Consider the following 15,193-nt stretch of genomic DNA (forward strand, 5'->3'; position numbering starts at 1 on the left):
AATGCATTAACCATTCCTTTATCATTATTAGTGCTGCTATGCTGTACTTAATAAGTAGTTGTTCATTTGAGAGAGCAGCCATAACAAAGTGCCCCAAACTGGGTGACTTCAAACAGTAGAAATCTTTTGTCTCCCAGATCTCAGTGCTGGAAGTCTAAAGTCAAGATGTTGTCGAGTCATGCTCCCTTTGAGACCCTGAGTGAAATCTTCCCCTGTCTCTTCCTGGTCTCTGGAAGTAGCTGACAATGTTTAGCCTTCCTTGGATTGTAACCGAGTCAGTGCAAGCTGTCTTTACACTCTCTCTGTCTTTGCTCAAATCTGCTAAGGATGCTTATCTTATTGAAGTTAAGGCTTATCTTTCTTGGGCATGACCTCATATCAACTAATTATAATGCCATACATGTATGCATATGTACTATATAATTACATCAGAGGAGGAGGATGAAAACTTCTCAACATATAGTCTCAATGTTTCTGCTTTGGTTTTGTGTATGTGAGGGGCTATCACTCTGGGGTACCAGCAGCCATTTCATGACAGTAATAGGGTAACACCCTTGCTCTTGTTCTCAGGAAAAGGGCGAAAAACTCGTGCTGGAGGAAACCGTGTTTGAAGAAATTGAAAGAGACTTTCAGGAGGTTCTCAGTGAGCTTTCGGGAGACAAAAGTCTGGAAAAATTCAGACTTGAATATGAGAAACTTCACAATATCATGAGAAAGTCTTACGACAATGAGAAGCGTCTCATGGCCAAATGCAGAGAGCTGAATGCAGAGATTGTGGTGAACTCCGCCAAGGTGGCCACCGCCCTGAAGCTTTCTCAGGATGACCAGACCACCATCGCGTCTCTCAAGAAGGTCAGTGATCTAGGAGCAGATGAGCTTGACTTTCAAACGCCACCTGTCCATTACATTGACAGCTCTCTGACTGGTAAGACATGAGTTATTAGGTCAAAATTTACATAATGTAGATATTCATTAAGCCTAGGGAAGAGTATTCACTTAGAGAGAAAGTAATTGGCCCTGGTGAGGCTTACCATGCTGAAAACGAATGGAAAACTTCATTTTACTGATGAGTTTCTGGAAAATAAAGGGTTAGCCAAAAGACTTAGATATAAAATGCAGTATTGGGGCTCTCGGAATGTTCTGTTGATGAGTATACATCTGACTGTGTGTGTGTGTGTGTGTGTGTGTGTGTGTGTGTGCGCGCTCATGTGGAGGCCAGAGACAGTTGTTTCTCAGATGTTGCCCACCTTGTTTAGAATGGCAGGGCTTCTCACCAGCCTGGTGCTTCCAGATTAGACTAGACTGACTGCTTGGGTTGGCCCCATGGCTCCATCGCCTCTGCCTTCCTCACACTGGGATTGAAGTTTGTGCCGCCAGTAGGATGAGACCACAATTTAGGTCATTGTGTTTTCGTGGCAAGCTATCACCCTAGCCCTGCTCTGGTTAAAAGAATATTTTTACATTTCTCCTCTTTCTTCTGCTCCAGGAGCGATTGCTTTGTGAGTTCTCAGGGAGTGATTTTCAGTTCATGCTCATTTTTCCCAGTGTCCTTTTCCTTGTTTTTTTTTTTTTAAATTCTTCCTTCCTTCCTTCCTTCCTTCCTTCCTTCCTTCCTTCCTTCCTTCCTTTCTTTCTCTCCAAACGTTCTTTTAGGAGAACCAGAGATTTGGTCTGTGAAATCTGGAGGAAGTTTGCCTTGGTTCCACGCTGTGTTTTTCATCCTTAAGTATATTGCATTATCTTGAAGATAAAACATTAATGTTCCCTGTTGATCTCAAAGTCATAAGAGGTTGAGATATATTAATTCACAATTAAATCTCTAGCTCTGGAAAATAATTCATGAATGTTTTAGGTAATTCCCTTGATAGCATGCAATCAGATGTCATCCGATTCAAATTAACTTCCAAGACCAGTACAAGACATGACTGACCCATTTTCTTAGAAATTGCTTTCCGCTAGCATGGTTCTTTCCGCTACTGCCATTTTCTTCTTGATGGAAAAGTAATATAAGAAAACTCTAATTCATTTTATAATTGGAAAAACACTCCTTATTATAAACTTTAGCGCTGGAGATGAAAGTTACAAATGGATGAAAATCTAATTGGCAAAACTGGTTTGGCTAAAACCGTAATCATATTCTCATTTAGATAGCCCTTCACTTGTGTTGCCCAGGTGTGCATGTGGTTGCTCCGTCAGGACAGAGCCCACAAGTTGACATTTTCTACTGAGTCACGAAGGGATGTGCTGTGGTTACACGAGAGAACTCTCTGTGTGCTATAAGAGCAAGCTTAGATTTATTCCCTTACAACCACTTTATCCCTTGTCAACATAAAAGCTAAGTATTTTCACCGAAACTTTATAGGCTTTTATTTATATAAAGGGCCCAATTTTTTTTATATTTTTACTTATTTATTAGGTATACAATATTCTGTCTGTATGCCTGAAGGCCAGAAGAGGGCGCCAGACCTCTTTACAGATGGTTGTGAGCCACCATGTGGTTGCTGGGAATTGAACTCAGGACCTTTGGAAGAGCAGGCAATGCTCTTAACCACTGAGCCATCTCTCCAGCCCCCAAAAGGGCCCAAATTTTACTTGACTAAAATGTTTCAAGACAGGTCAGTGGCAGGACAAACTCAAAGTTATTGCGGACAAATGCTTATGGTGTTCCTTTATTCGCACAGTGCTAATTCACCTTTGAGTGTGTGTGTAAATATTCCACACTGCGTTTCACATCAGTAATGAAGTCACAGTTCCGTTCCCTGCTACGGGTTTTATTTTCCCCCATGAGCACGAGCATTTGTTAATAAGAAAACAGGCCAGCCTGAGGCACACAGTGAGATTCCTTCTCTTAGAAACAACCAAGGGCTGAGGTAGAGTGCTTGTCTAATGTGCACTGGACGAGGATCTGGGCTTGGGAATTGCTAAGATTGCTGTGCACATTCTAGTGCCAGCAAAGAAAAGTGACCTTGTGGGATGGGCACTCACCTGAGAGATGAGGACAACACACACACAGTGTGGTTGTGTGTATGTTTGTTATATAAGTGTGCGTACATATTTGTATGTGTGTATGTATATAAATATTTTCAGGCTGGTCTTGAACTTGCTATGTAGCCCGGGTCGTCCTCAAACTCGGATCCCCCTGCTTGCCTAAAATATATTTGTTTTATTTGCAAAATTATCAAGAGTTACTTTCAATCTATTAATTTAAGGATTGCATCTATGATCATCTCTTATGGAACAGAACTATTTTAAGAATCTGTTAAGCATATAAGCTTTCATTTAAAAATTTTAAAATTTGTCAATTTTTCAGAAGTATTTCTGCCTCAGTGAAACTTTGCAGCCACACTCTGGAAAAACACTCCTTGGACTAGTGTCCTCTTCCCGACCACTCGCAGTGAACAGTTTAGTTAGTCCAAATTCCCATGTACCATACAATGCACACTCTTCTTTCCCCATAGTGCCGTTCTTTGTGCTGGTTTAGCTCGCATCTGGAATCCCATTTGTTATTTCTCACTGAAACTCTCTGGCCCATCAGGAAATTGAAAAGGCCTGGAAGATGGTGGACTCGGCATACGATAAGGAGCAGAAGGCCAAGGAGACGATTCTTGCCCTGAAAGAGGAGATAGTGAACCTGACCAAACTAGTTGAGCAGGGGTCTGGACTGTCCATGGACCAGGATAGCAAGTAGGTCAAAGCCTTGCTGAGAGTGTGTGACCTTGCCTCTGCAGGGCCCTTTCAGAGTGCAGCGGCCTGGTGCAGGCTGGCCCCGTAAGCCTGTGGTTGGACTGCACCTCTTTAAAAGGTTCTCTGTTTTGCAAAATTTCCCTTTTTGCGGTTCCTAAAAACTGTTTTCTGCCTAGCCCTGTTTTTAGTTTTTAAAGATTTATCTATTTTAAAAATTTTATTTGTAGAGTCGAGAGATGGCTCAATAGTTAAGCACTCGCTGTTCTTCCAGAGGACCTGGGTTCAATTCCCAGGACCAACAAAGTAGCTCACAACTGTCTGTAAAGCCATTTTCCTGGGACCTGACAGCTTCATACCAATAAACAGAAAATTAAAGTAAATTATTAAAAAATTTATTTGTATAGGTTCTTTGTCTCCACGGATGTCTGTTCACCACTTGCATGCCTGGTACCCATGGAATCCAGAGCGTGACACCGGATCCCCTGGGAATGGAGTTACATTGTGGTGGTTGTGGGTCACCATGTGGGTGCTGGGACTCAGACCTGGGTCCTCTAGTAGAGCAGCCCGCTCTCATATCCCCTAATCTATCTCTCCAGCCCCTACCTCTTCTTTTAAAGACTCTCTTTGTCTTACCTGAAGATTACATTACACCTTTCTCTAGAAGAAACCCTACTACAGTTTCTGAGTGAGTAGGGGTTTTAGGTTTACCTTTCTGTTATTTTGACTTTTTAGTCTTTAATTATTGATGTTACACATACACACACGTGCGTGCACACAGACACACAATTTATAAATGCCACCTGCCGAGTTCATTTAGTGTTGCTCATAGGTAGATGTGTTTAGCGCTGACCATTTGGCCTTGGATAACCTATCAAGGGGCTTGTTCTTGGGGAGAAGACGATTCTCCCGGTCTCAGCATCCCCCGACCCCCTGTAGCTCTTCATCTAGGGCTGGGGCCTTGTGAGATTTTCCCCATCCATGTTGGCATGCCTACTGGGTGCTGCCATTTTTTCAGATCTTGTTTAGGCAAACATACTGTTGATAATTCCTGGGTGTGACCCTACCTTCAACAGAAGACACTGTCTTGAAGCAGATATCCTCACCCTTTGGCTCTTAAATTCTATTTGCTCTTCTGCAAGTTTCCTTGGACTTTCAGTATAGAGTGTCATTGTAGATGTGTCGGTTGGGGTTGGACATCCCACAGCCAGTTGCTGTCTGCATTTTGACCACTTGTGTCTTTCTGTACTGGTCTCTGTCTGCTACAAAAAAAAGTATCTTTGGTGAGGGGCGCGAGCTACATTATCTGCGGTGTAAGGATGCGTGTTAGAATGCAGTGGTCTCTCTTAAGCTGGTGTTGAATGGAACTTTGGCCTCTCGGCCCCATCCCAGCAGCTCTTACCTACCCTCCACAACTAATCCCATCGTCGTCTTTCCTACCTGCTCAGGTTCCAGGCAGGATTGACTTGCTCTTCACCCTGACACTCCTTCATCCCTCAATCTTTGTCTTCTTGGTTTGACTTCCTGTGGCTGGTGCTGCTGCCTGGCCTGCACCCCTGTTCTCTGCTTTCTCATTGGCCTCCCTGTATACAGCAAGACACCTCCCTCTATATCCACCATTGCAACCTGAGGTATGTTTCTGAAGCACACATCACCTGTCCCTGACCTGCTGGGTTACCCATACTCAAAGGATAAAGCACAGATTCCTGAACATCTCGTTCAGAGCCTTTCAAATGTCTGGGGTAGTTTGCCTGTCTAGCTTCATGCCTAGCCATCCCCCAGCCATGGCTTATAACTCTCACCTTTGCATAAGCATTGCCCCCACCCCCATGCCCACAATGCCTTTTCTCCATTCTTCCCCTGGCAAAGTCCTTTCAACCTTAAACCCACAGGGAACACACTTTGTTACAATCAGAATTTCTGTTCCACCTCCTCTCCACCTCCAGATGCCAGTGACCAGGTAGGCAGAATTGCTGTATTTTCTGTTTCTTCAGAATCCAACATGTACTTCCAGTATGGCCCTGGTTACATCATACTAAAAGGTTCTAACAGGCTTCTGTGCTAATTAGTTTGTTTCTCCCCCACCCCCACACAAACTAAGTCATCTGGGAACTTCAGTTGAGAAAATGTTTCCTTCCAATTTCCAGTAGGAAATTGGGGCATTTTCTTGATGAATGGTTGATGTGGGAGGGCCCAGGCCACTGTGGGTGGTGCCGCCCATGGGCTGGTGGTCCTGGTTTGTATAAGAAGGCAGCCTGAGCAAGCCATGCTGAACAAGCTAGTAAGCAGCACCCCTCTGCGGTCTCTGCTGCAGTTTCTGTGTCCAGTATCCTGCCTTGAGATCTCACCCTGACTTCCCTTCATGATGGGCCTAAGAGGTTTCCGTTCCCAAGTGGCCTTTGGTCATGGTCTTAGCAACAGAAAAGCAAGTTCTGACAAGCTCACCCACTCGAGCTGAAAGCTCCTGAAGGAACAGAACTTTCTAAGCTTTGCCAGAGTTTAGCTAGAACAGTGCAGGGCACACAGTGCCCCACACCAGGAGCAGCTGTGCACCTCCTTGGGCATTCTTGTTTTTTAAATTGTTTTTATTGAGCTACACATTTTCTCCCCTCCCTTCCTCCTCTCTCCCATTCCCCCTTTCTCCCCTCTCCCATGACCCCTATGCTCCCAGTTTACTCAGGAGATCCTGTCTTTTCCTTCTTCCTATGTAGATCCATGTATGTCTCTCTTAGGGTCCTCTTTGTTGTCTAGGTTCTCTGGGGTTGTGGACTGTAGGTTGGTTTTTCTTTGCTTTATGTTTAGAAGCCACTTATGAGTGAGTACATATTATATTTGTCATTCTGGATCTGGGTTAATTCTCTCAATATGGCTTTTTCTAGATCCAATCATTTTCCCGCAAATTTCAAGCTGTCATTATTTTTTTTCTCTGCTGTGCAGTAATACATTGTGTAAATGCACCACATCTCCTTTCTCTACTCTTTGGTTGAGAGACATTTAGGTTGTTTCTAGGTTCTGGCTATTGCAAATAATGCTGCTATGAACATAGTTGAGCGCACGTCCTTGTGGTATGATTGAGCATCCTTTGGATACATACCCAACAGTGGTATTGCTGGGTCTTGAGGAAGGTTGTTTCCTAATTTTATGAGAAATTGCCATGCTGATTTCTAAAGCAGTTGTACAAGTTCGCACTCCCACCATCAATGGAGGAGCATTCCCCTTTACCCTACATCCTCGCCAGCCTAAGCTGTCATCAGTGTTTATGTTTGGTCATTCTGATAGGTGTAAGATGGAATCTCAGAGTTGTTTTGATTTGCATTTCCCTGATGACTAAGGAGAAGGAGATTGACCATTTCCTTAAGTGTCTTTCAGCCACTTAAGATTCGACTATTGAGAGTTCTCTGTTTAGGTCTGTATTCTATTTTTTTTTATTGGATTGTTTGTTCTTTTGGTGTCAGGTTTCTTAAGTTCCTTGCATATTTTGGAAATCAGTCCTCTGTCCAATGTGGAGTTGGTGAAGATCTTTTCCCAATCTGTAGGCTACCATTTTGTCTTGTCAATTGTGTCCTTTGGTTTACAGAAGCTTCAGTTTCAGGAGGTCGCATTTATTAGTTGTTGCTTTCAGTGTCTGTGCTACTGGGGTTATGTTTAGAAAGTGGTTTCCTGTACTAACGCCTTCAAGTGTACTTCCCACTTTCTCTTCTATGAGGTTCTGTGTGTTTGGATTTATGTTGAGGTCTTTGATCCATTTGGACTTGAGTTTTGTGCATGGTGATAGATATGGATCTATTTGCATTCTGCTACATGTTAATATTCAGTTATGCCAGCACCATTTGTCAAATATGCTTTATTTCCATCTTATATTTTTAGCTTCTTTGTCAAAGATCAGGTGTGTGGATTGATATCCAGGTCTTCGATTCAATTTCATTGGTCCTCCTGTCTGTTTTTTATGTCAATACCAGTTGTTTTCATTACTGTAACTCTATAGTACAGTTAGAAGTCAGAGATTGTGATGCCTCCAAAATTTCCTTTGTTGTACAGAATTTTTTTTTTTTTTTTTGCTATTCTTGGTTTTTTTGTTTTTCCATATGAAGTTGAGTACCTTTCTTTCGAGGTCTGTAAAGAATTTTACTGGGATTTTAATGGGCATTGCAATGAATCTGTAGATTGCTTTTGGGAAAATTGCCATATTTACTATGTTAATTCTACCTACCCAAGGAGCATTGGAGAGCTTTCCATTTTCTGGTGTCTTCTTCAATTTTTTGGGCACTCTTAGCCAAACCTAATGTTGCGCTTTCATTTTCTTGTATTTTCTTGCTCTATTGATCCAACTTTGAAGGATGTTGTATTTAGAGGCATCGAGAGAGGAAATCAGAAAACCAAACACGGGCTCTGTAATGTTGAACTCCTGGTAGGAGAACTAATCATGAGCCACGTGAGAGAGCTGATGGAAACAGGAATCATGTTAACAAGGGGAAGAGGGCGGGCGAAGAGGAGAATGGGCGGAGCAGGGTTAGATGGGCGGAGCGGGGCGATGAGCAGAATGGGCGGAGCAGGTGCAGTTTGTAGTTGAGCCTCAACAGTGTGCTCAGTTGTAGGTCTCTCTTCAAATCAGCCCTCGAGTTGAGGTTTCATTTCGGCAGATGCAGTGGGCAGGGACTGGAATGTTTCTTATTAAACATTTATGTTCCATCAAGGGTGCTGGCAAGTGAGCACTGTCAAATGCTTGATGACTGTCAGCTCCAGGACTCCACGGGGTGTTTTCTTAGCGTTTGCCATCTCCCTCTGAGTTTCCTGTGCCACAAAAGTCCCACCGGACACAGGGCTTCACACCCGGCAAGCACCAGTTTTGCAGAAAGTCATGGCGAGTCAGATGGAATGGATTTTGTAATGTGAAGCTATTTAATTTACAATTCAAATCGATGAATATCATCGCATCTCTCCAGAACCCAGCAGCATGCCTCATTTTAAAGTTTGTTCTGGGGAACATTTTCTGTGGGCTGCCCCTTGGGAGAAGCTGATTTTTTTTGGGTGAATAGAAAGAAAATTGGCGATGCGTATTATTTGATTATATTTATGCTTTATTTTAGACATTTAGTTGTCATCATAGCCCCCCAGTGGAAATGTTAGATAAATAATTTCCTAAATTGACATCTCCTCAGCGCTTATTATAGGAGCTGACAATAACAATATGGTCTTATTGTAACAGATCCTAGTAACACAGCTACGGAAGAACCCATCCCTGATTTTTTCACCCTAAATCATGATTCTCAGAGATAATTGGTAACATGATTAGTATCTGTCTTTCTAGAAGTGCCTGTAGAACACGAACTCACGCACACACCAGACACAGCGGAATAGACGCTATATTTTACTAAAACATAAAAGAGTCTTACTGTACTTTTTTTTGTCACTTCCTTTTAGCAAACACCTCACAATCAGCCCCCACTCTTGTTACTTACCACCCGAACAGTGTGCCACATTGACCTCCAAGGAAGACCGGGCTTGGGGACCCCTGAACAACTGGCCACTTAGCCAGATCCCTGTGTTTTTCCTTTTCAGCATCCGAGATTTACTGAAGTTCAAGGAAGAGGTGACAAAGGAGCGTGACCAGCTTCTGTCAGAAGTGGTGAAGCTGCGTGAGAACCTAGCTCAGACCACTGAACAGCAGCAGGAAACCGAGCGGGCCAAGGAAGACGCGGAACAGACTATCAGTCAGGTCTGCTCACTGCGTGCGCCTTCCAGAGGGCGGTCTGTCCTTCCTGCCTGGCTTCCCAGCTAGCTCCTCTCTCACGTGACCCTTCGCGTCTTTCTGCCTCGTTTCCCTGGCCCCGTTTCTTGAGCCCATTTTTGCCTGAGAAGTCCCTTAGGCTCTGTTAAGGTGTCCTTGCCCTAGACAAGGAACAAGGAATCCGTCTACCTTCTCTGTAATTCCCAAGATAAATCACAAGAGTAGACTCTTGTAAGAAAATGACATTTTTGACCATGAGATAAGGAAAGGACTTTTCACAGACTTTGAACATCAAGTTGTAACCAGCATGCTTAGCAATGCCCAGGATCAAGTAACACAGTTTCGTATTTCCGGTAGCAGGCCCCTCCTAACGCATATATTTAGCATCTTTAGGGCTCCGCGCTGCTGCATTTGGTTGATTTTTATATTACCATCTGCGAATTTGCTGTGTACAGCCAGGGTGGACCTTTTGGTGTCAAGGTCCTGAAAATCAACACAGAACAGTCCCTAACCTCCGAACCTCCGAACCCCGGGGCCCAGCATGGCTGCTCCACCGAGGCCGGTGCAGAAGAAGCATGCTACAGCCAGATCCTGCCAGGGCAGCCCGTGGCTGATGGAGACCTGCCACTGCAAGGGCTCACCTCTCATTTCCCTACCCTTCCTCACAGTTTCAACAAGAAATTCAGCACCGGCAGAATGAAGCGTCCAGGGAGTCTCGGAAGAAGGAAAAGCTGGAGAAAGAGCTCAAGCAGATCCAGACGGACATGGACAGCAGGCAGACGGAGATCAAGGCCTTGCAGCAGTACATGCAGAAGAGCAAGGAGGAACTCCAGCGCCTGGAACAGCAGCTCAAGGAGCAGAAGGTCAGTGGCTGCCTCTCATCTTCTCTTCCTCCCTGCTCCCCCCCCCCTTATCTCCCCCTTCCTCTCTTTCTGGTGGTTTCAGCTCAGGCTGACCTCAAATTCAGTGTGAAGCTAAGAATGACCTTGAACCTCGGATCCTCCTGACGCTCAGCTTGGGTTACTGTCAGGCACAACCATGCGTGGTTTGTTTGATGCTGGGGACAGAGCTCAGGCCTTCCTGCACGTCAGGCAAATCCTCTGGCATCTGAACTACAGCCCACGCCCACATTTTTGTGATTTCCCTGCCAAGTAGGTGCGATTCAGTAGCTACGACAGGAACATGCTGCTTATTGCTCTAACCGGGCTTTGAACGTTTTTTGTTTTGGTTTTTATTTAATTAAATCTTTCTATGTGCATGTGTTTACTTGCATGTATGTCTGTATACCTACCACATGTATGCAGTTGCCGACAGCTGTGGGCTGCCGTGTGGGTGCTGGGAATCCAGCTTGAGTCCTTGAAAGAACAGCCAGGAAGAACAGTCCTGAGTCATGGCCTCACCAGTCCCAATGAGTCTTACGGAATATTTATTAACTATTTTCTTGCTCCCAACCCTCAATGGTATTCAAAGATAGTCTTTTTCCCCCTTCCTTTTCTTTTTTGAGTTCTGGGGGTTAAACATAGGATTTTACAGGTGCCAGCAAGCACTCCACCCCTGAACTATATCCCACCCTTCAAACTCTTCATTTGAGACAGGGTCTCCCCAAGTTGCCCATTCTGATCTTGAGCTAGCCATCCTCCTCCCCTTGTTTCCTGAGTAGTGGAGATGAGAGGTTTTAATCATCATGCCTGCCTTTACATTAATTTCTTTTAAACCTTTCATGGATGGATAATGTATACATAGACAAGCATATATGTCACAAGTATGCAGATTCATGTATTTCCAACATGTGATCAAACCTTGTTCACATGCAGTCTGCTTAGAAGACAGAGTGTTACTGATACCCCAAAGCCCCCGGGGCCTCTTCTCAGCTGTTTCTCTGTCTCTTAAATTCCAAGCAAGTAATACTTTCGTCTGAGAAAGAAGCCACAGGGTGGGCACTTTCTTCTATCTCACTTTGCCATATTCTGTTGGTTATGAAGTCACCCTGCAGTTATGGTCCTGTGGTGTCCGTAAACCATTAAACACATTAGAGTTTACATCTATTAATAATGTAAAATTCAACTTCTGTCTATGCTAGGGCCATTCCAGGGGCTCAGCGTGGCCAGTAGGGACTGTCCTGGCACAGCCAGACACCGCTGGCATCACGGCTCTCACAGTGGCCCACGGACCATTCATTCTCAATGCCCTAGAGTGACTGACAGGTTTCATTTTCAGTTGAGAAAGCCGTTCTTTGTCTTTATACATTTAAAATATAGTCATTTTTCTAATGCTTCCCCTCTTGTGGCCATTTAAGATAATACAGGCATTAATGGTTCTAATCTGTCTTTTCTCACCCTGCCCCTCCCAACTTAGGCCCGGCTGGCTTCAAACTTACAACCTTTTTGACCCAATCTTCCAAGTACCGAGATTACAGATGCGAACCACCCTCTTTTCTTGTTCACTGAAGAAACAATACATTTTGTTGAAGGCTCATTTCCTAAAATTATTTTTCTCTTTGTGAAGTTTGTTTCTAAAGGCTTGCCAAGACACATGCACTTTCTACTTAAAAAGTGGATATTAGAATATATTTCTTTGTCATTTGTGCCTTATTAATTTTACATAAAGCCAGAATTCAAATGGATAATGCACAATGTGGAGTCTCCGGGAGGGGGAAAAATCCACGAGGCTTCTTTGAACACGAACTTGAAAAAATTAAAAAGGCTTTGAAACAGTGGTAAAACAAGGGTTTTTGTATAATGGAGTAGGATCCATATAAGACAAAATGTCATCTTTAGCATAGCTGGTTCCATTCTGTTTAGTCCCCATTGATAGAGAATTGGATGCCTCTTTCCAGCTTTTGTGTTCACATACAGGGAAGCTTTATTTGAAGAAGGAGCCTCGTTGACCCTTTCTTCCTTTAGCTCACTTATTATCCTTCGCCTTCAGTGTCTCCCCAGAAGAAACAGCTTCTTCAGATAGAGTCCTTTGTTGTTCTAAAACCACACCTGCACAGAACAGCCCATAGCCACTCTACTGCTGGGCCCCCAGGCTCGACTTAAGTTGGATTAGAGGGGAATTGTCTCTGAGTATGTGTGGGAAGTGGGTCTGCTCAGGGAAAATGTTGGAGGCATGTTAATGCAGGATTTGCTTCTGAAGATGCAGCTTCAGAGCCCCAGAGCTGACACAACCCATTTGAATCTCTAGCTCATTTGCAATGATTATAGACATTGTTGCCTATGCAAAGCCTGCCAAACGGCAAACAGGCATTAAAATATTTATTCACCACCTGTGAACAAGACTTTCCAAAAGCTCCCAGGGGTAAAAAACATGCTCACTGTGTTATTCATTAGAAGGCATCGTTTCCTTGGCCATTTAACATTCGTTACGTTTAAGTGTGTTAGAGCTTTCACCGGGGCTAAAGACAATTTTCTGCAAGACGGAAAGGACCGTGGTGGGTACAGTCCAGGAGGTTGTGGGGCCTCCCGTGTGCATGCTCAGACACAGTCATCAGATTAAAAGGCGCTAACCAGACCCTGCACTCCCCACCTTTCAGATACTGAACGAGAGAGCTGCGAAGGAGTTGGAGCAGTTTCAGATACGGAATTCGAAACTCCAGCAGGAGAACGAACAGCACACTTTGACTTGCGAGCAGCTGTCCCAGGAAAACCAGCAGAAGGCCCTGGAGCTCAAAGTAAACACCGCGCGCCACTCTGGTCCTTAGCACTTCCGTCCTCAGTACCTGTGAATGCGGGTCTGCCTTTGCTAATGGAGCCCCTGTAGTAGCTCTGCTAGCTAACCTTGACACAGAGAGGCAGGTGCAAGCCCGCAGTGATCGCTTCAGGCCCAGAAGCGGGGACTTCCTCTCTCACTTGTAAAAATTGCTCAGAAGCTTATGTAAATGCTTCCTCCAGCAAGCTCAGATGTTTCTCTCTAATTAGCCCTGCGAGTAACCGGTTGCCCAGAGCTAGGATCCTTCCCTACCTGCCCAATAGAGACCTCACATTAGATTTCACTGCTTGTGTGGAGAAGGTAGAGGGAGAGCTGGGGCATAGACCGGCTCTGTTGGGCATTTCAAAACTGCAGTGGAATCACGGTTTTTTAGTTCTATCCAATGCATATTTCAAGTGGTTTTTCCTGTTCTCCCTTCCCTCGTGAAAGAGCGCTTGCAAATGAACTTTGGATCCTTTTTTGACACTAAGGTCTGTATCATATGCCGTTATGATTGACAGAGAGCTTTATATTTTTTCATTTCAGTTCTGAAAAGAAAACCCATCGTCCATATTTTATTATATTTGGATACTGGCCATAAAATAGATGGTTTACAAAGAATAATGTGGATAGAGAGCCAGAATATTTTTTGTCTTAGAGTTTCTTTTGAGAATCTGAAGAGGACACACACACACACACACACACACACACACCCACCCACCCATACACACCTCACTCCCTCATACCCCCCTCTCACTCCCCATACTCCCTACAACTCCCCTCCACCATGGATTTTGTTTTGAATGCATATGGCGAAGAAGAGACTTTTCCAGGATTTTTCTGAGATTTAACCATGGAATCTGGATTAATGGCTGTATCATTAGGACACCGCACAACTGCTCAGTTGACCTGAACCTTCTAGAACACTTAGAAGAGTCTGTAGTGAGTTGACTTGAAGCTTGTTCTTTATGGCCATGTAGCAAGTTGTCACAGATGTGGGATGACCATTTAAGTCAGAGTGATATATTAGCCCCTGAGGTGAAATTATGATAAAATATGATTGCACTAATTCTGTCCTTTGGTAACATGAATGAGACATCAGTGAATATGGATGAATTGTACTAGATCCCTAAATTAATGGGATTGTGTTTCTAGCAATAACCCAGAGATAACACATTGATAATTTTCTCTCTCCCTTCTCGAGTTAAGATGGTTACAGAAGAACCGTGAATTGTCTTTCTAGCTATTTTTCTAATTATTTAAAATGGCAAATTAAAAAAAATTAAACTTAAAATGGTTATATTTTGCCTGCCTGCATACATGTCTGTATACCACATACATGCCTAGTTCCCACAGGGACTAGAAGAGGGCCTTAGATTCCCTGGGACTGGAGTTATCATTCAGGTGCTAGGAATCAAACTTGTGTCCTTTGGATGAACACCAAATGCTTTAACCACAAAGCCATCTCTCCAGCTCTTGATGATAGCATTGCTTAAAAAGCAAATTTAATTTTAAATAAAAATGTTCAGAATTCTGAAGACTTCCTTAGCTACAATTATTTTCTGACACCTCTTGTCACTGTGTAGATTTTCTTACTCATGCTACCCTGAACACCTGTCTGCACATCTGTCTGAACAGCTTTCTACACACCTGTCTGTGCACCTGTCTATACATCTATCTCCATAGCTGCCTGTGCACCTGTCTGCACATCTGTCTCCACAGCTGTCTATGCACCTGTCTGCACACCTATCTGCACAGCTGTCTGTGCACCTGCCTGCACACCTGTCTGTCTAACTGTCTGCACAGCTTTCTGCACACCTTTCTGTGCACTTGTCTGCACATCTATCTGCACAGCTGCCTGTGCACCTGTCTGCACACCTATCTGCACAGCTGTCTGTGCACCTGTCTCCACACCTGTCTGTCTAACTGTCTGCACAGCTTTCTGCACACCTTTCTGTGCACTTGTCTGCACATCTATCTGCACAGCTGCCTGTGCACCTGTCTGCACATCTATCTGTACAGCTGCTTGTGCACCTGTCTACACAGCTTTCTGCACATCTGTCTCTACAGCTTTCTGCACATCTGTCTGTACAG

General features: G+C 44.0%; 1 protein-coding gene across 1 annotated transcript in view; it reads left to right on the forward strand.

The window, feature by feature from the left end:
• The window catches only part of Cfap58 (cilia and flagella associated protein 58), a 106,375-nt gene that overhangs the window by 4,941 nt on the left and 86,241 nt on the right, over window positions 1–15,193 (forward strand). Inside the window, exons 5-9 of the mRNA XM_075975267.1 lie at window positions 571–852; window positions 3,536–3,684; window positions 9,241–9,397; window positions 10,078–10,272; window positions 12,945–13,082. Coding sequence (XP_075831382.1) covers window positions 571–852; window positions 3,536–3,684; window positions 9,241–9,397; window positions 10,078–10,272; window positions 12,945–13,082 — 921 coding nt within the window. The remainder of the gene's footprint in view (window positions 1–570; window positions 853–3,535; window positions 3,685–9,240; window positions 9,398–10,077; window positions 10,273–12,944; window positions 13,083–15,193) is intronic.

Source organism: Microtus pennsylvanicus, chromosome 5 (assembly GCF_037038515.1).
Source record: "Microtus pennsylvanicus isolate mMicPen1 chromosome 5, mMicPen1.hap1, whole genome shotgun sequence".
NCBI classification, from domain to species: domain Eukaryota; kingdom Metazoa; phylum Chordata; class Mammalia; order Rodentia; family Cricetidae; genus Microtus; species Microtus pennsylvanicus.